The 27,879-nt window shown below is 35.9% G+C and overlaps 1 protein-coding gene across 1 annotated transcript in view; it reads left to right on the top strand.

The window, feature by feature from the left end:
* The first annotated feature begins 8,818 nt into the window (after positions 1–8,818).
* The window catches only part of RADX (RPA1 related single stranded DNA binding protein, X-linked), an 80,053-nt gene continuing 60,992 nt past the window's right edge, over positions 8,819–27,879 (top strand). The window contains 6 exon segments of the mRNA XM_033201373.1: positions 8,819–9,060; positions 9,063–9,470; positions 9,473–9,574; positions 19,529–19,655; positions 21,109–21,124; positions 22,370–22,562. Of these exon segments, the coding sequence (XP_033057264.1) occupies positions 8,934–9,060; positions 9,063–9,470; positions 9,473–9,574; positions 19,529–19,655; positions 21,109–21,124; positions 22,370–22,562 (973 nt within the window). The 5' untranslated portion in view covers positions 8,819–8,933.

Raw genomic sequence — 27,879 nt, 5'->3', positions numbered from 1 at the left:
CTGAAGAGCCCCCCCCATTAGATTAACACTCTTGACCTCTCCTCCCATCCCTTAATTGCTCCTCCCCACAGGAGGAATAATGAAACGGATGAGTTTGGGGTAATGATCTCAGCACACACAGCTTAGCCTCATCCTCTGGTTTCTGTGATCTCTGCCAGCTGCCAATGGTACATTCTGCTCTATTCTTTCAACTACATGCTGAAACTGGTGGGACAAACTCTGTTCTTGTGAGGTAAAATGTAAGTTAGGAGGTACATTGGGTTCAATTCATGTATACTAACTACACTATTTGCCTATTATATCTACTGAGAAAGTTGAATTTATAATTTTTAAAAGGTCCTGAAAGAGAAATCTCCAGGCTCCAACGGTTTCACTGGAGACCTCTACCAATTTTTTTTAAGATAACAATTCTACACAATCTCTTCCAGAAAATAAAAGAGTGAAATTGCTTAATTCGGTTCATGAAGGCACTGTCACTGTAATGCCACCACCAGACAGACAGTACAAAAAAAGAAAATTGGCCAGGCATGGTGGCTCACGCCTGTAATCCCAGCTTACAATGAGGCCGAGGCGGGCGGATCACCTGTGGTCAGGAGTTTAAGACCAGTCTGGCCAACATGGTGAAACCCTGTCTCTACCAAAAATACAAAAAATTAGCTGGACGTGGTGGCAGGCACCTGTAATCCCAGCTACTTGGGAGGCTGAAGCAGGAGAATCCCTTGAACCTGAGAGGTAGAGGTTGCAGTGAGCCGAGATCGCGCCATTGCACTCCAGCCTGAGCAACAAGAGCAAAACTCTGTCAAAAAAAAAAAGAAAAAAAGAAAAAAAGAAAAGAAAAGAAAAGAAAGAAAGAAAATTACAGACCAATTTTCTTCATAAATGTAGACATAAATCTTCTCAACAAAATATTAGCCAAGCAAGTTCAGCAATGTATAAAAATAATTATACATCATGACCAAGCAAAATTTATTCTAGGTATGCAAGACTTGTTCAATATTCAGAAGTCACCCAATGTAATCCACCATATCAATGAGCTAAATAAGAAAAATCACATGACCATACCAATTGATGCAGAAAATGCATTTGGTGAAATCTAAAATCCATTCATGATGCTTTATAAAATTACAGCAAAATAAAAATAGAAGGTAACTATCTCGATTCAATAATGGACATCTACAAAAACCGTAAAGTTAACATCATGCTTAATGGTGAAAGACTGAATGCTTTCTTCCCAAGATTGGGAACAAGGTAAATATGTCCAGTCTCAGCACTGCTATTCAACATTATATTGGAGATCCTAATCATCACAACAAGAAAATAAGTAAGAGTTATACAACTCAGAAAGGAATAAATAAAATTTTCCCTATTTGCATATTACATGGTGGTCTACGTAAAATATGCCAAAGAAGGTACCAAACAATTCTAGAACTAATACATGAGTTCAGCAAGTTTGCAAGATACAATTTCGACATACAAAAATCAATTTCTTTCTACATATTAACAATGAAGACACGGACACTGAAATTTAAAACACAGTATCATTTACAATTGCTCAAAACTGAAATAGGTGTAAATCTCACAATACACGCACAAAACTTACATGTTAAAAACTATGAAATGCTGATAAGAAAATCAAAGTAAACAGAGTTCATACATGAAAGGCTCAATGTAGTAAAATTGTCAATCTCCCCAAATTTATATACAGGTTTAAAGCCATTACTATCAAAATCCTACCAAGATTTTTGTGGATATGGACAAAATATGTCTGTAATTTCTACGGAAAGGTAAATAAATTTGAATAGCTAAAATAAATTTGATAAAAGGAGGAAGAAGAAATCTAATCTCAAGACTTGACCACCTACAATAATAAAGACTGTGTGGTACTTCTGGAGGAATATACACATACATCAATGGAATAAAATTGAGAACCTGGAAATACCCTCACACAAGAACTGGCCAGTGATTTTTTGACTAAGGTGCAATTCAACGGTGGAAGGTTGGTCTTCAACAAATGGTGCTGGAATAATTGGATATCCATAGGTAAGAAAATGAATCTTGACCTAAGTCTCCCATCTTATACAAAAACAAACTCAAAATGGACCATGGACTTAAATATAAAATGTGAAAGGATACAACTTCCAGGAAAAAAAAAAAAAAAAGACTGTTTTTGAAATCCAGTGCAAGGCAAAGGGTTCTCAGACTTGATACTTATTTTTGAAATCTAGTGCAAGGCAAAGGGTTTCCAGAGTTGATACTGAAAGGAAATATTCGATCCCCTGATAAGGGGTTAGGAGGAAATGGTGATGATTAATGCATACAAAAAATATAGTTAGAAAGAATGGGCCAGGCACGGTGGCTCACGCCTGTAATCCCAGCTCTTTGGGAGGCCAAGGTGGGCAGATCACTTGAGCCCAGGAGTTCAAGACCAGCCTGGGCAACATGGCAAAACCCAGGTTCTACTAAAAATACAAAATTAACCAGGCACAGCAGCATGAACCTTTAATCCCAGCTACTCAGGAGGCTGAGGCAGGTGGGGAGATTGAGCCCTGGAGGTGGAGGTTGCAGTGAGCCCAGATCACTCCACTGCATTCCAGACTAGGCGACACAGTGAGAACTTGTCTCAAAAAAAGAAAAAAATTAATAATAATAATAATGATAATAATAAGAGCTAGTATTTGATAGCACAACAGAGTGAATATAGTCAATAATAATTTAATTATATATCTTAAAATAACTAAAAGAGCATAATTGGATTATTTGTAATACAAAGGAAAAATGCTTGAGGTGATGGACACCACATTTACTCTGATGTGATTATTATGTATTCCATACCTGTATCAAAACATCTTATGTACCACATAAATATATACACCTATGTACCCACAAAAATTAAAAATTTAAAAATATATATTAATAAATTGGACTTCATCAAAATTAAAAACTGAAAAACTTTTGCTCTGTGAAAGACACTGTTAAGAGGATAAAAAGACAAGCTACAGACTAGGAGAATATATTTGCAATATTTTACAAAATATTCCACTTCACACACACAATGATGGTTATAATAATAAAAAAGGAAAAATAACAAGTGTTGGCAAGAATGTGGGAGAAAGTAGAAATTATACATTGCCAGTAGGAATGTAAAATGATGCAACCCTTTGTCATACAGTTTGGCAGTCCCTCAAAAAGTTAAACATAGACTTGTCGTATGAGCCAGCAATTTCACTCTTAGGTAACTATCAAAGAGATTAGAAAACATATGTGCACACAAAATCTTATACACTAATATTCATAGCAGCTTTATTCATAATAGTCAAAAGTGGAAACAACCCAAATGTCCATCAGCTGACGAATGGATAAACATAATGTGGTGTATCCATACAATGAAATATTATTCAGTCATAAAAAGGAATGAAGTATACTACAACACGGATGAACCTTAAAATTATTACACCCCAGTGTGTGATGTTCCCCTTCCCGAGTCCAAGTGATCTCATTGTTCAGTTCCCACCTATGAGTGAGAACATGCGGTGTTTGGTTTTCTGTTCTTGTGATAGTTTGCTAAGAATGATGGTTTCAGCTGCATCCATGTCCCTACAAAGGACGCAAACTCATCCTTTTATATGGCTGCATAGTATTCCATGGTGCATATGTGCCACATTTTCTTAATCTATCATGGGGAGGGGGGAGGGGGGAGGGATTGCATTGGGAGTTATACATGATATAAATGATGAATTGATGGGTGCTGACGAGTTGATGGGTGCAGCACACCAACATGGCACAAGTATACATATGTAACAAACCTGCACGTTATGCACATGTACCCTAGAACTTAAAGTATAATAAAAAATAAATAAATAAATAAATAAATAATTATTTCGCTAAGTGAAAGAAGTCAAGTACAATGTATGTTTCCACTTATATGAAATATCTGAAATAGGCAGATCCATAGTGACAGAAATTGGATTAGCAGTTGCCAGTGGCCAGTTGGAATTGGAAAGGCTGCTAATGTGTATAGGTTCCTTTATAGGATAATAAAATATTCTAAAATTAGATTGTGGTGATGGTTGCACAAGTCTTTATACTACAAACAACTGAATTTTCCACTTCAAATGGGTAAATTGTATGGTCTGTGAATTATATTTTAATAAGGCTGTTGTATAAAAACAAAACAAAACAAAAAAACTAACAAAGACATCTTCAGAGAAATAGCCTATTTTGAACCAACTTCCAGTCCAGTTCTATTTCAAGTACAGCAACCCAGGGTAGACACTGGAGTTCAGATTTCCAAAATGTTATCAAATTTTAGCCACACATTTTAACAAACAAAATCTTGAAAGAAACAATATAAGCACGAAGGGTGTTAGACACATCATGACAAAGGAAAATGATAAGGGAGTATAAGAAGGACTAAGTTAATCTGTAGAATCCCAGGAGTTTACTGGCAATCCCACTTTCTCTAATAGTCAGAGAAAAGAAAGACTTAATAAATTGAAAACAGCAAATCTACACTCTAAAATCCAAGTCTTTTACAGTGATATAATATTAAGACTCAGAAGAAAATCTAACATGCTTAAGTCTTTACTAAAAATAGAAGTAGGATTTGGATGGAAGAAAGGAAGGGGGAACAATATCAATCACCATTCATAGTATGTTTAATATGTGCTCAGGTTGAGCAAAGGCAGGGAAAAAATATGAACATTTGTTTGAGATACTGAAGGGCAAAAGAGTCCAGAACCACTTTAACGGTAAATCTGTGTTAAAGACTTCTGTTTACGTGCTTCAAATATATCAATCAAACCTCATTTGGCATCTGATAGAAAGATAACATAGGAGCAACCTTGATTCCGATGAGCTATGGGGTATTACAGGCTATACAGATCTATCCTTGTATATAGCGGCAATTTAGTTAATAAAATCATCAAGAGCAGCCTTAAAAGGGAAAGATGTTGGAAAAGGGCAGCACTGCGCTGGAGGTTGTAGTGCTCTGGTTGCCAGGCAGCCACCCTCAGGCCCTCTCTTGTTACCGTGGTGATGTTTGGAGAGCTTACCTAAATACTCTTTGAGATAGCAGCCGAACTCTCCACATCCTTTTAGCACCAACTAGTCATGCCACTTCTTTTTCTTCCTCCCCCACAACTCCACCACACTCTCATAATCTTATGAATTTGATGAACCCATATGTGTACCTCCAATGTCCAAGGCTGGAGAATGATGCTAATTTGCCTATCCAGGCAAATGAATGAAAGGATTGTTAATGAATGTGAGGATAGAAAAAAACAAGGTTCTTCACACACACAAAAAAATTGATTATATTTGGAAGATAATGCAGGATCTGTCCTACATGGACATCATGGAAAGCATCATGGAAAGCCTTTTTTAAGGGTTAGTGATCAGAAGTCTTGGCTAGCAGTTCTTATGCTCTGCCACTTATCACACTGTTATCTTGTTCATGTTTGTCCCCCTTTCTAGGCCTGAGTTCTTCATTTATAATAAAAGATAGTTGAACTATAGAAGTTGTTTTTAAACATTTTGGCCAAAACTATAGTAAGAAATACATTTTACATCACAACCCAGTATACACATATACATACATCAAATCTAACACAAAAATTTTACAAAGCAATTCGTACCCTTACTATGTGTGATGCACCCTGATATTTTCTGTGCCGTTATTTTCATATATTTTTAATTGCTGTTTGCGACCCAATAAATTGACTTCATAGCCTCATTAATGTTTCACAATCCACAGTCTGAAGAACACTGAACTGTGGGCATCTAATGGCTCCCTATATCTAGAATTCTATGATTTTATGTTATGCCTTATCTTCCTTTTAGAATAATAGTAAAAATAGATAGCAATTATTGAGCTCTTACTATGTGCAGGCATTGTTTTAAGCACTTTGCCCATATGAACTAACTTAATTTTTCAACAACTATGACTACTTTTATTGGTTCAATTTTAAAGATGAAGAAAATCAATGTGGCTTATAGCTGCACCAAATTTAGTAGACAACCAAAATAAATTTCATAACATATTTAAGGTGTTTTGAATACCTTAGAACATTCCATTTTATAAAATTTTGTCTTGCCTATTTTTACCATTTTAAACTCTGGAAGGCACTGTAATAAACCTTCCAGATCTCAGAGGAGAAAAAGATCAATAACCTTAATAATACTCATTACTGGCTTTGAAGGTGATATCCTTTACTTTTTCTATTATTGTGAAATCGATCCTAAAACAGGTGCTTAGTAATGCCAAATCAGAGAGCATTCATACTTTCATAGGTGTGACTACTGCTCAAGTAGGCACGTTAATTATTGGGGAGATGCACACTATCAGCAGATTGTCAGTAGAGCAATATAAGTCTCCAAATGTGTGCCCACAGTCACCATACATCTTTGTTAGTAGTAGTGTAAAACTAAACATTAGTGCTATTTCTTCCCAATTCCAGTGATTATCCAAATACTAAGCACCACTGCCAATATCCATCTTTCATGAATTAGCTGGAAGGACCCAGAATGTGATGAGACAATACTATTATTCATAAATTTCACTGAGCATATATAGTTTAGGGGCTGCTGATGGAATAGATTTGAAATATTTCAAACACATTCTCCTTTGATAAACAACAGAGATAGTTGACATTTAATGACCCCTACAGTAAATGCAATACAAATCCATAATTTCATTTATTCATTCAGCAGTACTATTGAGTACCTACTATATGCTAGATACTGATTTTGCCACTGGAGATTCTGCAGTTAACATAACAAAGTACCTACACTCAGGCAACTTATTTTATGTTTAGCAAGTTTGGATTTTTGTATATTGTACTTGTTTGTTTATGGAAAGCCACACTTGTATATTCCCTTCGGTAGAGAGGCACTGGGAATTATATGTTTTACTTATTTAAAATATTTGAGTGTCTTTTATGCATAACAGTAGTGAAAGAACTACAGGAAGCAGAAAAGAACAAATCAGTTTCTGCTTTCGGAAAGTTTAAGATCTAGTTAACGCAGATTGTAATCGGATGTTCCAACTTGGAGCGACTCTGCCACCCCAGGGGACATTTGGCAATGTCTGGAGATATTTCTGATTCTCACAACTGGAGAGGGAGGTGCTACAGGCATCTAACGGGTAGAGGCCAGAGATGCTGCTCAGCATCCTACAGTGCACAAGACAGCCCACAACAAAAAAACTTTCTGGCCCAAAGAATCAAGAGTGCCCATGCTGAGAAACTCTGAGTTATGCATACATTAAGTTTCTTTTTTAACAGGTATTAGATGATAAATATCAAATGAGTGATAAAAGGTGATACAGAGAAGAGAAAGGTTATCCTAGACTGATTTGGTTAGGGGAGGCATCATGAAGGAAGTGAGATTCAAGACTAAGTACAGAAGAAATCCTGCTACCTCTCTGACCTCACCTCCTACCACTCTCCCCCTCGCCCTTCCCCTGCAGCTGACTGGCTTAGGCATATCCTTGAAAATATCAAGTATGCTTCTGTCTCATGGAATTTAGTCTTCTTGTTTTCTCTGATTCAAGTGCCATTCCCCTAGATATCCACATAGCTCACTTCCTCACTTCCTGCACATCTCTGTTCTGTTCAGTCTCTTACTAGCGAGCCTTTCTGTAATCAGACTTTTTACAAAAGATTAACTCCTGTTGCCTCCACTTCTTTCCCCTTACTATGTTTTCTGGTCTCCCTAGCAAGGCTATAACTGGCCGAGACCAGACACTCAAGAAATCTGTATAGAATGAGTAATTAGTTAAGTATTAGTAACAGCAGGGTTCTTTAGCCCAAGCAATGAGAAGAAACTTGAGGGAAGGACCCTGACTACAGTTATCCCCAGTGGCCTAAAACAGTGCCTACCTCATATAGAGACTTCATAAATAGTGAATAAAGAATGATAAAATAGAGAGTCAAAGGAAATTAATATAAACAAAATTAGCTCATAACCATCTTAAAAAGTATTCTTAGAACAATTACTACCTCTGTGTATACTGGTACATCTAAGTACATCTGATAAATATTTTATCCTTAATTTTTACTATTCTTATCAGCTTTTTCACTTTACATTAATTCCTGATATATGCCTTGCATTAAACAAACGAAGTTTCTGAAATCTATACCCTAGATGTACATTCGGCCACGTATTATATTAAAATTACGTGCATTTTAAGAAGTCTAATCTACAGGCAGCCCTTTACAAGCCAGTTCTAGTTTTCTATTTTCATTTGCACTTAAACACTAATTCACCCACCCTGCACTCAGGGAGCCACTACAGATAATTATGCTAATGCTAATCGCAATAGCTGCTAATGTTTATTGAGGACTTTTTGTGCTACGGTCTGTCCTGGAGGCTGTGCATAAATTATCTGGTTTTGTTCATACTACAGGAAACCCATGTTATTACATTAATGTATATTAACCAACTCTAAATTACTTTCTGTTCCTGGCCCAAAGCCCAAACCCCCAAAACCCTGAGCTTTGACTCTGCACCCTGGTTCTTGCCACTTTCTCTTTTCCCTTGCCTCTAGGCATCCTCCTTTCCAGGGTAGCCACAAGCGCTCCTCCCCTTACCTCTTTGAGAACCATGACAACCACCGATTCCCCCTCCCCGCCCCCTGTCATCCCTCCCCCAGACGGCAACCCGGCGGGCACAAGGTCCGAGGACCTGCTACGTAACTCGCGCGTGTGACTGCCTAGTAACAGTGTCTCGAGTCGGAAGCGCACAGAGCGAGGGGCGGGGTGGGAGAGCTGGCGCGCGCAAGCGTAAAGTCTTTGCAGCCTCGCTACGGGGCGGAGCCTTGCCTGTCAGCAGGGGCAGAGTAGCGATCGTCGCCAAAGCGCGCGGTTTTATTTCTCTCCGCTTTGGAAGGGGCAAACTAGCTTTTGGGAGTGAAGCGGGTACGCAGTTATCCAACAATGTCTGGTGAGTCAGGACAGCCTGAGGCTGGTCCCTCACATGCAGGGCTAGATTGGCCGAATCCTGAGAGGAATCGGGCTGGGGTCCCTGGAGGGGTGATCCGAAGAGCTGGTGCCCAAGGGCCCAGGTCTGGATCCAAAAGGTTCTTGAGCAGATTATGGACTCACCTCGCCAGTGTGTCACCCCCTCGGAGGTGGTGCCTGTAACTGTGTTGGCCGTCCAAAGGTACCTGTTAGAGGATGAGCCACGGGACACGGTGCCCAAGCCTCCCCTTTATTGCTATGATGTGACGATCTCAGACGGGGTGTACCAGGAGAAGTGCTACCTGGACCCCAGCTTGAACTCTCTCGTATATCAAAATATTCTTAAAGTTGGCATACAAATGAGAATTTCCAGAGTCTCATGTCTTTACAATGAGAAAAGGATAGGCCAGGGGATCCTGTGCATAGATAACGTCCACTGTGGGGAGACTTCAGACAGTATTTCTTTAGAAACTCCCTTCAGAAATAGAGCGCACCAGGAGAAACCAGAGAGGCCTTAAGAGGCGGGAAGAGTCATTACCTGGCGCTGTGGAATAACGAAGATCCCTATGGTGATATCTGGTTAACAGACAAGCAACCTGAGGAACACAACTTTAGCGGTAAGTGTGTGGAAAGAATGGCAGAGGGTTTTAAAAAATAGTTTTCAGGAGCTTGCGTGAATGGGAAAGGAAATGAAAATGCTTTTGTATTGTTAATTGCAAGCCAGGAGTGGTAGGTAGACAAGTTTTCTTAAATGACCAAGGGATGCTCAATGAAATTTGCACAGCCCGTGGTTTTTGTTGGTGTTTTTTGTTTGTTTGTTTGTTTCTTTGATTGCAAAAGTGGCCAATTCAGGAAGCGTGTCTGACTACATCTTAAAATTCAGTCTGGCAAATGTACTGATGTGGGAGTCAGTATTCCTCATACGTTCGTTACATGTTTGATTGTGGTGGAATTAATCTTAGTTTTACCCCCAGTCCAGTTGTGGAGATACTACGTTGTGGTTGAAGAGCTTATAGATTTGAAGTTAGCATAAAGGTTGTAAAAATTTGCGGGTTTGCATGTTTTAATCTTCATTCAAAAAGGATGTTTCGTGATGTATGCCTTAATACTTTACATTGATTGAAACGCCGTGTAACAGTTATGTAAATATCACCTTTTAACCGTGTGATTTTTATGGAAGGCTTGACATTCCCATTTTCTTGTTTCTTATTACTCACCACAAAGAGTACTGATCTGGGAACTTCAATTTTTCTGTATCAGAATTAGGAAGTTAGCTTGAAAACACTAGCTTGCCATCAGCAACCGCTCTAAAATACGTTTTTTTCTCTAACAGATGAAATTAAGGGGAATGATAGTACTGTAGGCATGAACACGTTTGAAATGGAGAAAGAAATAAAATGCAAAAAATAAAATAAGATAAAGTACTGGAAGGAGAAAGACTATAATTTTCTACATTACTGCTTTTCAGTCCCTTTTGCAATGTTGTTGTCACAATGCTAAATCACGGATAATCTTACTGTGACGTGTGAGAGCAACAAACTTGAAAGTAAAAGGATAACTAGCTCAAAAACCATGCAATTATAGTCACATCCAGTTGTAAGGAAAAAATATGTTATAGAAATGTGTAGGCAAGGATGTTTTAAATAACTAAATTTTAAAAAGCAAGATAGCTATTTATTTCTGGTATGACAAAATGGAGTTATTTTATCTCAAGCGTGAAATAAGGCAGTAGTGCATTACTACTCAAAATGTTAATCACTTTAATTTTTAGAATTGAATGTGTAAATGAAAAACTGGTGCCCTACAAGAAAAGTTGAGGGGATTAATACTTTGTAAAATGTATTTTGTCATAATATCCATTCATTAAAACCATATTTATAATACAAAAGGCAATGTATGTGTGCCAAAATAAAACCCAATCTGTATATTTAAAAGTATATTGTGTTAGAAATATACCACCCAAGTATAGTAAAATGTTAGTGATAAAATCTAGGAAGTGGGCATATTGATGTTCACTGTAAAATTTGTTCAGTTTTGCTATATGTTTCAAATTGTTAATAATAAAATATTAGGGAGAAGTGAAAGACCTCTTTCACCTTCCCTGGTGCCTTCACCTTTCTTCTAAAAATCCCAAACTGTCAGCAGTTTGTTGTGTATCTCTCTCTCTTTTTTTTTTTTTAAAGAAATCAATGTCACATTGTGTGATTTGCTATTTCCACTAAACATATTTCAGGCATCTTTCATGTGCATCTGTACATACAATATACCATAGCATGGGTGTGCCGTAATTTCTATAATCATGCCCATGTGAATAGGTAATTTGTAGTTTTAGGCACTTATTACTGTTTTAGTATTAAATACAATGCTAAGCATCATTAGAATATACACATATTTTTGTTTACTATGTTCAAGTATTGCTGTTGAATGGCTTCCTCTGGTGAAACTGCTGGCTTAAAAGGTATTTAATTTTTTTTTAATTTTGTGGATATAGACAGATCATCTTCTGAAAAGACTGTACTAATTTACATTCACCAACATACATATGAGAATGCCCATTTCCCCATATCTTACTATTTTCAAATATATCTTTTGATATTTTTCTAATTAATTTATAGGATTCCTTTGCTAATGGGTATTACAATTTTGTCTGCTATATACTGCAAATTATTTTTTTGCATTCTGTTCTTTTTCTCTTAACTTTGTTTATGGCACACGTTTGTGCTTTTGAAACTTTGCATTACGGTTTACTTTGTACACAGTAAAAAAAAAGTTTTAAAAATACAGCTTGATAAATTTTCATATATATATACCTGTGTAACCATCACCTCCCTTCCTTCAAGATATAGAACATTTCTGTATCTTATTACCTCAAAAGTCTCCCTCATGCCCCCTCCTGATCAGTAGCCTATCTGAAAGGTAGCACATATTGTGACCTCAAAAATAGCTTTTAAAAATAGAAGTTAGCCTGTGCCACATCATCCTGCCTAAATCTCTCAGATGGCTCCCCACTGCATTTAGGCAGCAACCCAAACTCTACCGGGGTCTGGAAGGCAGGCCGTACTCCAGAGGATGGCGAATTTTCCATAAAGAGCCAAACAGTAAATCTTTTTGTCTTTCCAGACATGATCTCTGTCACAACCATTCACTTTTGCCATTGTATATGGAAAGCAGTCACAAGCAGTATGTAAATAAATGGGTCTGGCCATGTTGCAATAGAACTTCATTTACAAAAACAAGCAACAGGCAGGATTTGGCTTGTGGGCTGTATAGTTTGCTGACTCTTGCCCTACAGAATCCCTTACGCACCTCTCTAATCTCTAACCCCTCTCCTCCACCATTTTGTTCTAGCAATCAGCCTTCTTTTTGATCCTCAAACCTCCAGTCTTTTTCCTGCACCTGCTTTTTCCTCTTTCTGGAAAGTTTCTTCCCACCTTCCAGTTTCAACTCAGATAAAAACATATTAAAAGAGCCTTTTAATAAATATTTCTTTCCCCATTTATTCTTATTACACCACCCTGCAAATGATCTTCCTAGAATCATAGCATTCTGAAATTATTTTCTTTAGCTGTTTTTCTTTCTCCTCTTACATTTTTATAAGATCCACGACTCTTTTTTTTTTTTTTTTTTCATCTCTGTGGGCCATATCTTATAGCTAGAACAATGTCTGGCAATAGTAGGCATTCAGTATTTGTTGAATAAAAAATGAATGAAATAAATTGATGGTTTTACTAATGTTGAGCCACTTTTGATTTCCCACTTGGTCATGATTATTTTTACATCTGCTTATTTAAGTGAATTTGGTCTATAGGTTTTGTTTTTGTTTTTTGCAGGGAGAGTACTTTTTCAATGCAATTTTTATATGGAGTTAATATTAGCCTAGTAGAATGAGTTGGAAAGCTTGCCCGTCTTTCTGTGCTTACAGAAATTGTATGTTCCTTAAGGTTTAGTAAAATTCCTCTCTAAAACTATCTGAACCTGTTGTCTTGGGCCAGGATTGGGGGTTGTGGGGGGGATGCCTCTTTTTCAATTTCTTTTAGATAAAATGATTAAACCAATAATGGTTTTTCAAGAGCCCATTTTAAGAGTTGGTAATTCACTAGGAAATCTCATTTCACCTAGATCTGAAAGTTGTACGTAGTAATCTATGTTTTTTGACCTATCTTGTCAATTACAACTCTTTTCACAAATCTCATGTTTGTATGTTCACCTTTTCTTATGGTGAGCCTTGCCAGAAGTTTATCAGTCTTATTGTTGGTATTTCTTTTAAGACACTTGGTTTTACTAATAACAAAATTTATAGTGAGGAGATGTTTTCTACTTAATTTCTGCTATCATCTTAATTTCTTTTACATACTTCCTTTGTTCATATTTTTCTTATACTACTTTCTTGAGTTAAATGCTTGGTTCATATATTTGCTTGTTTATTTCTTCCAAAAGCATTTAAAATTCTGAAATTTCCCATGGATATTGCTTAGGCTGCATCCCCCAGATTTGGAAGTATAGAGATTTTATTGTTACTTGTTATTTATATTTTCTTATTTTATCTTGTTTTATTTTTGTATTTTTGAATTATTGAATTATTGTAGTCGTTTCTGAAATAATTACACTCCAGCCCAATGGTTTTTCTTTAGTGTTTTCCATCTTTCAAATCCATTTAAAAAATGACAAAACTGATTTAAACAATCATGTTGGAAACTAGATGTTGTGATAACTTAATGTGCATCAATTCATTTTGATTATATACTTTCATTACCTTCCTGTATTCTGTTTAGCCTTTTGGAGTCTAAATTTCACTGATATTTTCCAATTTTGGGGGTCTTCTCTGCAATTTCAAGTGATAGTTTTACAGAGACAGTAATATCTTTAAACCCCTCTCTTTTATTTTCTTGACATGCAATTGGCATTTCTGTTTTTCTTTTTCTTTTTTTTTTTTTTTTTTTGTTGTTGTTGTTTGTTTTTTGTTTTTGCTTTTGTTTTTTTGACAGTCTCATTGTGTTGCCCAGGCTGGATCACTGGCGTGATCTCGGCTCACTGCAACCTTCGCCTCCCAGGTTCTCCAGCAGCGACTCTCCTGCTTCAGCCACCTGAGTAGCTGGGACTACAGGCACACACCACCACACCTGGCTAAGTTTCACCATGTTGGCCAGGCTGGTCTCGAACTCCTGACCTCAGTTGATCCACCCACCTCAGCTTTCCAAAGTGCTGGGATTACAGCCGTGACCAACTGTGCCCGGCTCTTTTTTGCTTCTTTAATCTCTGAAAGTTCAGAAAAAGCTTGTTTATTAGGTTTAAAGTTTATTATTATACCAGGTTTTAAAAATGTAATTCACATATTCCATATCCTTATTTTAATCTACTTTATTTGCCCGTTTCTCAGAGGAATATTGGCTTCTCTCTATGAGGATAGTTGCATTTATTTCTCCTTATATTTCTAAAAGGTTTTGCTTTAGATGTTACTATAACGTGTGCAGTTTCGTAACTGATTAATATATTATTGTTGAGTTTTACACTTATCAATGTGGAATTTGCCTCTTTTTCCCTTTTGCCTTGAGTTCTATTTTTCCTGATAGTAATGTTTGCCATTTCCACAGTCTTTTTGGTAGCATATTAGGACAATGATACCCAAATGTGAGTAGGCATGCATATCACCTCAAGAGTGCCAGTCAGAAAAATAACTTAAGTGATTCTTAACTCTACAGATTCACAAATAATATCAAGAAACACTGCAAAAGAATGGATGGGGCAAAAATGCAAAAATGAGCAATGGGAATTGGAGAGAAATAAGCATCCAGGTACTGACAAGTTCAAATTACACTTACAAAAATCAGAGAAAAAACATTTAAGCAGAAAAAAAGATTTGGAAAAGGTTGCAAAGATAAAGAATACACCAAAACTTAAAGAAATTATTAAGGCAGTATGTTTCAAATGTCGAAGCAAAAAAGAAATGCCAATTGCATGCCATGAAAATAAAAGAGAGGGGTTTAAAGATATTACCGTCTCAGTAAAATTCTCACTTGAAATGGCAGAGAAGACTCCAAAAAGCTAAACAGAATACATGAAAGTATATAATCAAAATGAATTTATGCACAATAAGTTATCACAACATCTAGTTTCCAACATGATTTTTTAAATCAGTTTTGTCGTATTTTTAATGGATTTGAAAGATGGAAAACACTAAAGAAAGGCCGTTATGCTGAAGTGTAATTATTTCAAAAATGACTACAGTAATTCAATAATGTAAAAATACAAAAATAAAACAAGATAAAATACAGATTGCTGACCACCGTTCCCAGTGTATGATTCATTAGGTCTGGGGTAGGGCCCTAGAATTTACATTTCTAACATATTCACTGCTGGTAACAATGCTGTTGGTACAGAGACCACACTTTGAGAAACACTGGCAAGCCGGTTGCGGTGGCTCATGCCTGTAATCCTAGCATTTTGGGAGACCCAGGCGAGCGGATTGCTTGAGTTCAGAGTCCATGCTGAGACCAGCCTAGGTCCAGACCAGCCTAGACCAGCCGAGGCAACACGGCGAAAACCCGTCTTTAAAAAAATACCTTAGCCCGGGCATGGTGATTTGTGTGGTAATCCCATCTACTTGGTGCGGGGGTGTCGTGGGGGGAGCCTGAGTCCAGGAAGTTGAGACTGCAGTGAGCCTTGATTGTGCCACTGCACTCCAGCCTGGACCAAAAGAGTGAGACACTGTCTCAAAAAATAAAGAAAGAGAACCACTGGCCTTAGTGTATGCTTCTCCATCCCTTTATTTCCATTTCGTTTTAGGGTTGTCTCTTTTAAAAAGTATATAGCTAAGACTGCCTTTTGACCCAAACCAATTATTTTTCTTTTAAGAGATCAATTTAATTTATCTAAATTTAATGTGAATAATGATGTTTGTACCTGTTCTTGAAATTCTACTTTATGTTTACCATATCCCACCTTATTTTTTTTTACTTTTGCAGGATTAAAATTTTCTTCTGGTAGTTTGGAAATTATACATTATATTTGTATTCTCCTAGTCTCCTAGTTGTTTTTTAAAAAAATTTTATGGGTACCTAGTAGGTATGTGTGTGTATAAATATATATATATATATGGTACATGTATTAATGTTTTAACAAAATTATTTAAACTTACATCTCTGTTTCAGTCTCCAGAATTATTCAAAATATATAATATACCCCTACTAAATAAGAGAAGATATTTAGAACTCCACTTGATCACGGCACAGTTGTCTTTGTGCATGCTTCTAAATAAGTATTGTATTTAGGATTTTTGCCATCATAACTGATTTTTGGTTTATAGTTTTCTTTCTTGTACTATTTCTGTTGGAATTTTTCAGGATTATTCAAAGTTTATAAAATGAAGTGGTACAATTTCTATATTTTATTAGGCTCTGGGACAATTTATAGCTCAAAGAAAGAGCTGTTCTTTGAAATTTGTTAGAATTTTCTTGTAAAACCATGTGAACCTGCTGCCGGTTTTGGAAGCCATCATTCATAAACTTTTTTCATTTTATTCCATGGGTAAAGACCTAGTTTGGTTTTCTTTTATTTCTTATGGCAATAGTGGTAATTCATATTTTTCTAAGAAATTATCCATTTCACTGATCTTTTCAAATTTATTGATATAAAATCATACATAATAATCTTTTAACAATTTTTCTTTGTGTGTATAGTTGTTTACATTCTGAGCATTGCATTTTTGTTTTCTTTTTCATGATTAGACTTGCCAAAGATTTACATTTTCATTAATTTTTCTAGAGAATTGAATTTATCAATTCTTTTTTATTGTGGTATGGTGTTTTCCGATTCATTATTTTTAGCTTTAATTTTTATTCCTTCTGCATTCCTTAGATTTATTCTTCTGCTATGATTTTTACAGTATGGTCCAGGGACCTCTAGTGGTGCCCCAAGACATTTTCAGAGGATTCAGGAGGTCAAAGCTATTTTCACAATACTAAGGCTTTACTTACCTTTTTTCACTCTTATGCTCTCGCAAGTTGTACAGTGTAGTTTTCCAGAGGCTAAATGACATGTGACATAAAAGCAAACTGAATATCAAAGAAGATATGAATATCCACCTGTCATTTATTAAGCTAGATTCTAACAAGATTTGCAGAAATGCAAAACAATGCCACACTTCTCACTACATTATTTTTTGGTTTTGGAAAATACAGTCATTTTTCAAAAAAATATGTTATTTGTAATTATACATATTAGTTTATTGTTATTTTTAATGAATTGATCATTTACAAATTCTTAGTCTACTTTATAGTACAGTAAAAATCTCTTCAGGATGGGCACAGTGGCTCATGCCTGTAATCTCAGCACTTTGGGAGGCTGAGGTGGGCAGATCATTTGAGGTCGGGAGTTGGAGACCAGCCTGGCCAACATGGTGAAACCCCGTCTCTTCTAAAAAATACAAAAGTTAGCTGGGCATTGTGGTGCACACTTGTAGTCCCAGCTACTCAGGAGGCTGAGGCAGGAGAATCGCTTGAACCCGGGAGGTGGAGTTTGCAGTGAGCCGAGATCACACTACAGCACTCCAGCCTGGGCAACAGAGTGAGACTGCATCTCAACAAAAGAAAAAAAATAGCTATTCAAGATCTTCAATATTTTTTAAGAATGTATAGGGATCCTGAGACCAAAACGTTTTGAGAATCACTGTTCTATTGCATATTGAATAACCAATTTATTTCATTATTTTTGATAATGAACACATTTATTGCTATGAATTTACACAAATTCTTCATTGTCTGTAAACAGCCTCTAATTCTTTTATAGATTTGAGAGATAAAATGTGTATTCTATGAAGTTTGTGAGTTAAAAACCCAAACTGGGAAAAATGTTAACCAGAAAGATGTCTGATTACAGCTAACTCTCTGGACCTAATTATAACAGAACAGAGGCTCTTAGAACTCTGGTTTTATGCAACTAGGTAGCTCTTGAATTTATTCCAGACAGTAAAGGAGCTATATGTGCCTTCATTGATCAAGAGTATTCCACGTACATCCCAGACAATTCAAAACTGATCCGAGATTCATCTGACGTTAAAATGAAATCACTTAATTATATCAGATCAAATGTTAGGACCTGTGATCCTAGGATAGTAATCTATTGGGAGAATCTGGAAGGAAAATTACAGAGTATCCTAATACTAAAAATTGTGTATGTGTTTTATAGTGTAGGCATAATTATATAATACCATTTAATCCCTTATAAAAAGAAATTACAAGTGTGATTTTTGTGTCAAAATGTTGACTAGGTAAAACATTATGTAAACACAGCTAGAAATGAAGGGAGCCTTAGGAAAAGAAATACTGGTACTAATGCAAATTCAGGTCTTAATAGTTGGGACTGTGGGCTGTGAGAGAGAAAAATGTGGAGACAATTGCAGATGGAACCTCTCTTAATCCAAGGAAGAATACATCAGTATGACAAATTAATTCTTTAAGATGATGAATAGCTTTTAAGCAGTTTTTGAACTTGCCAGCAAGCTTGCAGATAAAAACGTTTCTAAGTAAATTGTATGGCATATGAGAAGATAGTAAGTGCAATGTAGAAAAATAAGTGGAATGGAGGATAAGTAAAACAGTCAGTTTTTAATAGGATGGTTAGGGATAGTATCACTGAGAAGGTGATATTTGAGCAAAGCTTGAAGAGAGGAGGGAGAAAGACACTTGGATATCTAAAGGGAAGACAGCAATTGCAAAGGTTCTGATACAGGACCATGTCTGTCATGTTTAGGGGAGATAGAATTTATACATATGAAACTGAGATGAAGGCAATACAAAAATGTGTAATAAAACAATTTTTTTTTTGTTTTTTTGTTTTTTTTTGAGATGGGCTCTCAATTGCTCAGGCTGGAATGCAGTGGTGTGATCACAGTTCACTGCAGCCTGGCTGCAGTGAGCTCAGCTGCCTGGGCTCAGGTGATCCTCCCACTTCAGCCTCTTGAGTAGCTAGAGCTTTAGGCACATGCCACCATGCCCAGCAAATTTTTGTCTTTTTGGAGAGACATGGGGGATTTCGCCATGTTGCTCAGGCTGGTCTCGAACTCCTGGGCTCAAGCAAGCTGCTGGTCTCGGCCTCCCGAAGTGCTGAGATTATAGGCATTAGCCACTGCACCTGGCCCGTTTCTATATATTAAATATATAAGTGCTTAATAATGGGAAACATATTCCATGACATTGAGTTTTGTTTTTTTGTTTGTTTGTTTGTTTTTTCACAAAATATCTTAAGAGAGGTGAGTTTAGATCCAGGTTTTCCAGGAAGTTATTACATGGTTTGGTAAGATGGAGGGCATTCTAGGTGGAACAACTTGTTGGTTAATATAGGTGTTTACCTATGTTCCAGGCACATAGTAAGCCCTATATATATTTCAGCTGTTAATATTAGGGATCAAATTTAGTTTATGTGGGAGAGGTATATAGACTTAGCTGGCAAGGTTTAGCTGGCAAGAAGGAGTCACTTTAGGTGTGATCAACCTATTATTTTTAACCATTAAAATAGATCTTTGAAGTTACCATTACATGTTAAACAGGATTTCTTTCCTCTTTTTTATATTCTAGATACCAAAATAATTTCCCTTTCTCACCTTGAAATGACCTGGACTAACAGAAGAAATTTTCCTGCATTGCTTGTAAGGATCTTACATAAATCAAAACTGCGATACTATGGAAAACCTGATAAAAAGATATTGAACATATCAGGTACAAGTATAAGATATCATATGCTAATTTAAAGTTATAAATTATAACTTACACACCTAACTCCATATATAACCTGCTCATTTAAATAACATTTCGTAAGTTCAATGTAATTATTTTAATTGTACATAAATGTATATTATAAAGTATTTTTCTGCATAGTTTATTGTGCAAAGAAATTATTTCTGTATGGTGCCCTTTATTTCCCTGATCAGGTGTCTCCTTCCACCTTTTTATTTTCCTTCAACCTTTTCTTCTCATCTATGCTTTCTGCACCAACATATAAACATACTCTAGTCTCCCATTTAAAAAAGAAAAGAAAATAGTCTCCCTTGGCCTTATGACTCTTCTATTCCCTATCTTTCTCTTCAGGTAAGCTTCTTGAAGAAGTAGTCTACACTAGATGTTTTTACTGTCTCGCCTCCCATTTCTCAACACAATTATCTTGGCTTTTTTCCTTAGCTTATCATTCACTAGTGACTCTAATTGTCAAATCTGTGTGATACTTCTTTATTGTCTTTACTCTCTGTGCCGTATAATGCTTATGAGCTCTACTTTCTTGATATGCTTGTGTTCTATATTTTTCTTACTTAATATTATATTGTATTTTCCTATGATATCAAGAACTATTTTAGATGTTTCATTTAACTTTTATGATAAAAGTTATACATGCTTATTGTAGGGAATTTGGAAAATGTAGAAAGCTGTTTGAAGATCTTACCATTCAGAGAGAGCCACTGTTAACATGATGTGTTTTATTCCCTTTCTTGTGTGTGTGTAATCACATATATACACATATATAAGCATCTCATACATATACATACACATATCTATTATATTCTATTTAATCTATATATCACATGTATGTGCATATGTATATATGTTATATATTCATGTGACGTCATATATCACATTAAATTATCTTACAAAATGGGTACCGTATTGTGCATACAATTTTGTATTATTAACATTTTCTTAAATATTTTCTCATATCACTAAAAATTCTTCATTCATAATATTTTACAGTTATATATTTTTAGCACATTATATCATAAATTATTCAGCAATTCCCCGATAGTTTTTTGCCTTCTCATTGTTGCAATACTTTCCTCCCTTGTTTGTTGCCTTCCTACCTCCTTGTGTCTCCATCATTTCGTCCTTGCTTGCCTCTCCAGTCTCATCTCTTCCTGAGCTCTCTATGCCTCATACTAACCAAATTGCCCTACCTGGAATTTTCTAATGGTAGCCAATTGTTTTCTACCTTTCATGCCTCTGCTTATGTTGTTTCTTCTTCTGCCTAGAATCCTCTTCCTCTCAATTCTCATCAGATTGGCAAGCATCTTTAAGATTCAGTTCAGTGCTTACCTCTGATTTAAGTCTTCCATGTATACCCATACGCCTAGTCACTGGGAGAATCAACTACATGCTACTTAGGACCCCACTATATGCCCTTACATAGTCTATCAGAGCATGCATAACCCAGTTACACATACCTGTTTTGCTAATCTTACTCTACTGTGAGCTCCCTGACTGTAGGAAGAAGTATCTAATAGTGCTTAAGAGTGCATGCCTTGTAGTCATATGAACTGAATTCAAGTTTCAGCTCTGTTTACCACTTCTTAACTTTATGATGTAGGGAAAATTATTTATCCTTTTAAAGCCTCAGTTTACTCATCTGTAAAATAGGGATACTAATTGTACTTACCTTACAGGGTTGATGTGAGGATTGAATTAGTATATAAGTAAAGGATTTACCTATGTTCCAGGCACATAGAAAGTCCTATATATATATTTTAGCTATTATTATTAGGGGCAGTGTTGATTCATCTCTTCATTCCAGGGCCTAACATAATGTCTGGAATATGGATTCAGTAAATGTTTAATGAATAAAGGAATGAATCACCCAAAATGTATATTCATCATTTAGAGAAAGGGTCTGAGAATATAACATCATTATTTAAGAAGAAATTAAGAATTAGAAAACACTTTACAGACTGCCTTTTAGGCAGAACTGAAGTTGTCTGTCACTGTATTTTAATACTGAGAAATACTCCATCAAATACTTTTCTACCTCAATAGATTTCTCTATTTTAACTATACTCAGAGTCAGCAAGAATGCATACTTGTTTTAACATTCCCCCTTCTGCTAGCATAATTTCTCAAGTAGTATCTCGGAAATGATTTTCCTGTCTTATGTTCCAGTCTCAGATATTGCTATATAATTATGTAACCAACCAGGCATTGATGGCATCGTGCCCACTCAATTATATGTCTATCTAAAGTTCTCAAATATGAATATCAAGGCCGTCCAACAGTTCAGATAATCAAGAATGATGTCAAAATTTTCATGTGAAACTTCTAATATGTGATTTGTCTCATTCATTTGTCAAATGTATTGTGGGATCACTCTGTGTAAGGCACCATGCTAAATATTATGGAAGAATCAAATATAAATAAGGTTTGGCCTGTGCCCTCAGAGTTTACAGTCTCACAGTAAGTTAGTAGTACATTTAGTACTTCCATGGGTCTGTGGCACTCTCTTTAGATTATCGATATTAACAGAATTGACAACTGAATCATTATTAATAAATAATTAAAATTTAATGTTTTTTATCACTCTAAATGATCACAAATAATATGTTATGTATATCTGTATAGATAAAAGTGACAAATATGTATGTACTTTAATCATTTTCTTTCTAGACCTTTTTGGAAGTTGCTGACAGTTCAGGCACAGTGTCAGTGATTATGTGGAATGCCCTGTGTCCTGAGTGGTATAAAAGTTTGCGGGTTGGTTTAGTTCTTCTGCTTCAAGACTATTCTGTTAAAAAGAGTTATCCATTCAGAATACAGCCTGTCCCCGTGGATCCACAGATCAAACTAATTTCTACAATGGGTTAAGTATTCAATGATTTGTTGTCTTATCACTATTTTTTATATAAATTGGCAATGTACTGTATTAGGAAAAAAGATCATAAAATTACTGAAGCTGTTAGAACCTATGAAACCTTTACATTTCTTGTCCATAAAATTTTCAAGCAGTCACATAACCTAATAAATATACTATTTATTATTTCATTTATTAAGAGAAATTACCTGAGATATTTATTGTTGATTGAAGAATGAGCTCCACTTGGGTTGTACTTATTTTGTTTTATTTTAATTTTGGTCATAAAATATTAAGTTAATGTTGAATATATTTTGTAGTTACTAGTAGGTGCTATCTAAAAAGGACTTCTGTTAACTTTTTGAAATAATTTCAGACTTACATAACAGTTGAAAGAATGGTATAGAGAACTCCCATATACCCTTTATCCATCTCAACAATTACCAACATTTACCTTTGCCTTATCATTATATATCTCTTTTCATACATATACATATCTTTACACACACACACACATACACATGTATGTATGTATGTATACATATTCCTTGTGATCCAGTAAGAGAAAGTGACAGCCATCATACATATCCCTTTAAGCCTAAACACTTCACTAGTATTTCAGCGTGTATTTTCTAATAACAAGTGCATTCTATTACATAATCTGAGTACAATTACCAAAATCAAGAAATTTAAAAGTGATACAATACTAATATCTAACCTATAGTCAGTATTCAAATTTTGCCAATTGCTGCAATCTTGAAAGGGCTTTTCCTAACTAGTATTGATATATTGACGTCACAAATATTTTTGGACCATTAAAATTAATGTATTAAATAATTGTTTTTAGATATGACTGTGATTTTTTTCACTTTCATTTGTAAGAATTGTAGATTAAATATTGTTTTTGGTTTATAATACCTTTATTCTGAACCTGAATTTCTGTGTATTCTAAATTCCCCAGCTAATCCATTAAGCTTAATTACTTAGAGAATATTCAGGTAAAGGTAGCAGTTGTTCATTGTTTTCTTAAACTTGTTTTTTGCAAAAACCTTATATGATTATTTATTAAAATCTTAAGCATCTTGCAGACATTGGTCAGATCTTGTTAGATGAAGAAGTTATTACCTAGGTAGTCTGGTACACATAGTCTATTACCTCATTAATTTTTGCTATAGAAAGGTGAGGAACTAAACTGAGAGAGATATTGTGACTTACTAAGAAAACACAATAAAAGTTGGCAAGAGGACGCTGATTTACAGCATGCTGCCTCTGCTATATAGAATTATAGGACCAGATTTTCATAATGGAAACTCTCTAAGGTATGAGAAACTATGCTTTCAAGTAAGTGATTGCAGATACAGAAATTATTTTTTTAATGATAGCCTTGGTGATAATATATTTAAAATGTACCTTTTGGTCTTTAAAACAGTTTTACTTCTTATTAATGTTAGCAGCAGTCTCTATTTTCTCCCTTATATTTTTGATAAGTAACAAGACTTGTGCCCTCTTTTTTTAGGAAGCAATAGACTATTTCTGTAAGGCGCCAAATAGTAAATATTTTAGGCTTTGCAGGCCATATGGTCTCTGTTTCAGCTTCTCAGCTCTGCCTTTGTAGACTGAAGGCAGCCATATGTATGTAAAGGAATGGATATGGCAATATTCCAATAAATATTTATTTACAAAAGCTTCCAGCCATCTGCAGCCTGTAGTTTGCCTAGCCTACATGTATAAGTAGATTACAACTCTGGCTGTATATTGGAATCACTTGGGGAGCTTTAAAGAGCCACTGGTCCCCTCCTCAGAGATTCTGATTTAATTACTCTGAGAATGGGACCATGGCATTGCTCTGGGTTTAAATCTCCTCAGCTGATCCCAAAGGTACAGTCAAGGTTGGGAACTACGGCTTTATGATCTTTAAAAATTACCTGCATGAAACTAACTAATGATCTTTTTATCCGAGCATTTTCTTTATTTTTAATTGACAAATAATGATTAAATATATTTAGGGGGTGTAGTGTGATGTTTTGATCTGTGTATATACATTGTAGAAAGACTCAATCAACATATCCATCACCTTACCAAATTATCACTGTTTTGTGGTGAGAACATTAAAAATCTATTAGCAATTTTGAAATATATAATACATTATTATTAACTGTAGTCACTATCCAATGCGATAGATCCCTAAGACATTCCTGCAGTCTGACTGAAATTTTGTACCCTGTGATCAACATCTCGCTTTTCTCTATCCCTCCCCACTCGCTCCCCAGCGTCTGGTAACCATCTTTCTACTCTCTGTTTCTATGAGATTGACTTTTTTAGATTCTTGGAGAACATTATGCTAATTGAAATAAGCCAGGCATAGGCTGGGCGCAGTGGCTCATGCCTATAATCCCAGAACTTTGGGAGGTCGAGGCGGGCAGATCACAAGGTCAGGAGATCGAGACCATCCTGGCTAACATGGTGAAACCCCATCTCTACAAAAAATACAAAAAATAAGCCAGGCATGGTGGCGGGTGCCTGTAGTCCCAGCTACTCAGGAGGCTGAGGCAGGAGAATGGCATGAACTCGGGAGGCAGAGTTTGCAGTGAGCCAAGATCACGCCACTGCACTCTAGCCTGGGCGACAGAGCGAAACTCTGTCTCAAAAAAAAAAAAAAAAAAGCTAGGCACAGAAAGACAAATACTATAAGATCTAACTCATAAGTGGAATCCGCAAAGCTGATCCCATAGAAACAGAGTAGAAAGGTGACTATCTTGTTTATTGTACAGAGTCTCACTTTGTCACCAGGCTGGAGTGCAGTGGCACAATCTCGGCTCACTGCAACCTCTACCTCCTGAGTTCCAGAGATTCTCCTGCCTCAGCCTCTCAGGTAGCTGGGATTACAGGCACACACCATCAAGCCCAGCTAGTTTTTGTATTTTTGGTAGAGATGGGGTTTCACCATGTTGGCCAGACTGGACTTGAACTCCTGACCTCAAGTGATCTACCTGCCTCGGCCTCTGAAAATGCTAGGATTACACGTGTGAGCCACCGCGCCTGGCCGGGAGGTGATTAATTATCTTTTAAAGAGAAAAAAAAAAGCAGTTCTGTAAATCATGTTAGGCACAGGAGAAGCAAAAGTAAGTAATATACAGTTCTACCCTTAAAAATTAGTCTAATGGGGTGATAACTATGTAAGATAAACAAATTATAGTAAAACGAAAGACTAATGACATAAATGACATTAAAAATGTAATAGACAAAAAGGATAAGGAAATGAATAAAAATGTAATTGAAGAAAGAATGGACAGTAAAGTAGGGAATGTGTTGCATGGGAAAAGTGTTAAGCAGAGGTTAGGAAAAATACCAGTGTAGTTTAAATGTTCTGAGCATTATAAATGAGAAACAGTATATAGTGGAGGAGAGTTGGTCAGTAAAGGTGGTACCGTCACTGCCTTCTAGGTGTTCATGTTGGAAGAAAACTACTGGGATCATTTATCTTGGTTTATTTTTCATATTTCCCACACATAGTTCCAAGTTAGAAGAACTAAGATGTGATTTTTTTTTTTTTTTTTTTTTTGAGACAGAGTCTCGCTATGTCACCCAGGCTGGAGTGCCACGGCACAATCTCGGCTCACTGCAACCTCCACCTCCTGGGTTCAAGTGATTCTCCTGCCCAAGTAGCTGGGATTACAGGCGCCCACCACCATGCCAGGCTAATTTTTGTATTTTTAGTAAAGACAGGTTTTTGCCATATTGGCCGGACAGGTCTTGAACTCCTGACCTCAAGTGGTGCACCTGCCTCGGTCTCCCAAAGTGCTGGTAATATAGGCGTAAGCCACTGCACCTGGCCAATGTAATTTTTTTAAAAGACTGAATAAAGGAAATCTATAAAGATAGAAATTCTATTGCAAAACAAAGAATGTATTATTTGCTGGATGTGTATGGCTTTGTATATTGACATTTTGTGTATTATTCTGTGTACCTTTTACAAAATAGTATGTAGCTGGCATACACAAATAATACACCCTTTAAAATCTTGAAACTTTCAGACTGTATTACACAATGCATATTGATTGGATGATAGCAACAAGCATTTTTTATTTTGGCGGGCAGGGGCTATTTCTTTAATTAGGAACCCTAGCATTTTAGAGCTGGAAGGGACCTTGAATATAATTAAGTGATACTATGACAATGAAAGTACTTTGGAATATGCAAACTATGATGCAAGGTAATATTATGTAATACAAACTTTGCTTGCTTATATATGAATAGACTGAAACTCATAAAGGTAAGTGAATATTTCCTTTCACATGACTAGTAATAGGCAGAAATAGAAATCAAATATATTTATCCTGGTTTAAGCTTTGTTTGCTACACAGAAAGTTCTTAGAAAAATGTAACTAACCAAGAAGAGAAAAGCCCAAATAGCTTTATAACTATTAAAGGAATTAAATCAGAGGTTTAAAATTTTCCCACAAAGAAAATATCAGGCACACATCATATTATAGAGAAATTCTACCAAACATTTAGGGAATATATCATTCTAAACATATTCCAGAGACTAGACTAGAAAGTATATTCTCAAACTCATTTTTTGCTGCCAATATAACCGTGATAATCAAAACAAACAAAAATAGTATGAAGGAGAAAAATTATATGCCAACTTCAGCCACTAACATATAAACATATATAGAGATATTCTGAATGTAATATTGGCAACTGCATCATGTGTTAAAAAAATTAAGTTCACATACTGTAACTAGGTTGCATTTTTCCTCAGCAATGCAAAATTGGTTTTACATATAAAAATCTGTGTCACCTACCATTTTTACAAATTAGATAATGAGCATTGTAATAGATATACAAAAAACTTTTGTTAAAATTTTACAACCATTCATTAATTCAAAAAAGAAAATAGCAAGAGAAGCAACCTTCCTTAAACTAAGTAAGGGGGCTAAGCATGGTGGCTCATGCCTGTAATTCCAACACTTTGGGAGGCCAAGGCAGGAAGATCACTTGAAGCCAGGAGTTTGAGACCAATCTGTGCAACATAGTGAGACCCTGTCTCTACAAATAAAAATAAAAAATTAGCCGGATGTGGTGGCATGCACCTGTAGTCCTAGCTACTCAGGAGGCTGAGGAGAGAGGATTGCTTGAGCCCAGGATTGAGGCTTCAATGAGCCATGATTGCACCACTGCATTCCAGCCTGGGCAACAGAGCAATACTATCTTTAAAAAAAAAAAAACCTAATAATGGGTATTTACAAAATCAAAACCAAACCAAACGGCAAACACAATTCTTAATGGGGAAAAGTTAGATACATTCCTTTATAAAATGGGG

This window comes from Trachypithecus francoisi, unplaced genomic scaffold (genome assembly GCF_009764315.1).
Source record: "Trachypithecus francoisi isolate TF-2019V2 unplaced genomic scaffold, Tfra_2.0 Lachesis_group6, whole genome shotgun sequence".
In the NCBI taxonomy this organism is placed as follows: Eukaryota; Metazoa; Chordata; class Mammalia; order Primates; family Cercopithecidae; genus Trachypithecus; species Trachypithecus francoisi.
The sequence above is the reverse complement of the archived record's forward strand: the minus strand, read 5'-3'. Positions and strand labels throughout refer to the sequence as shown.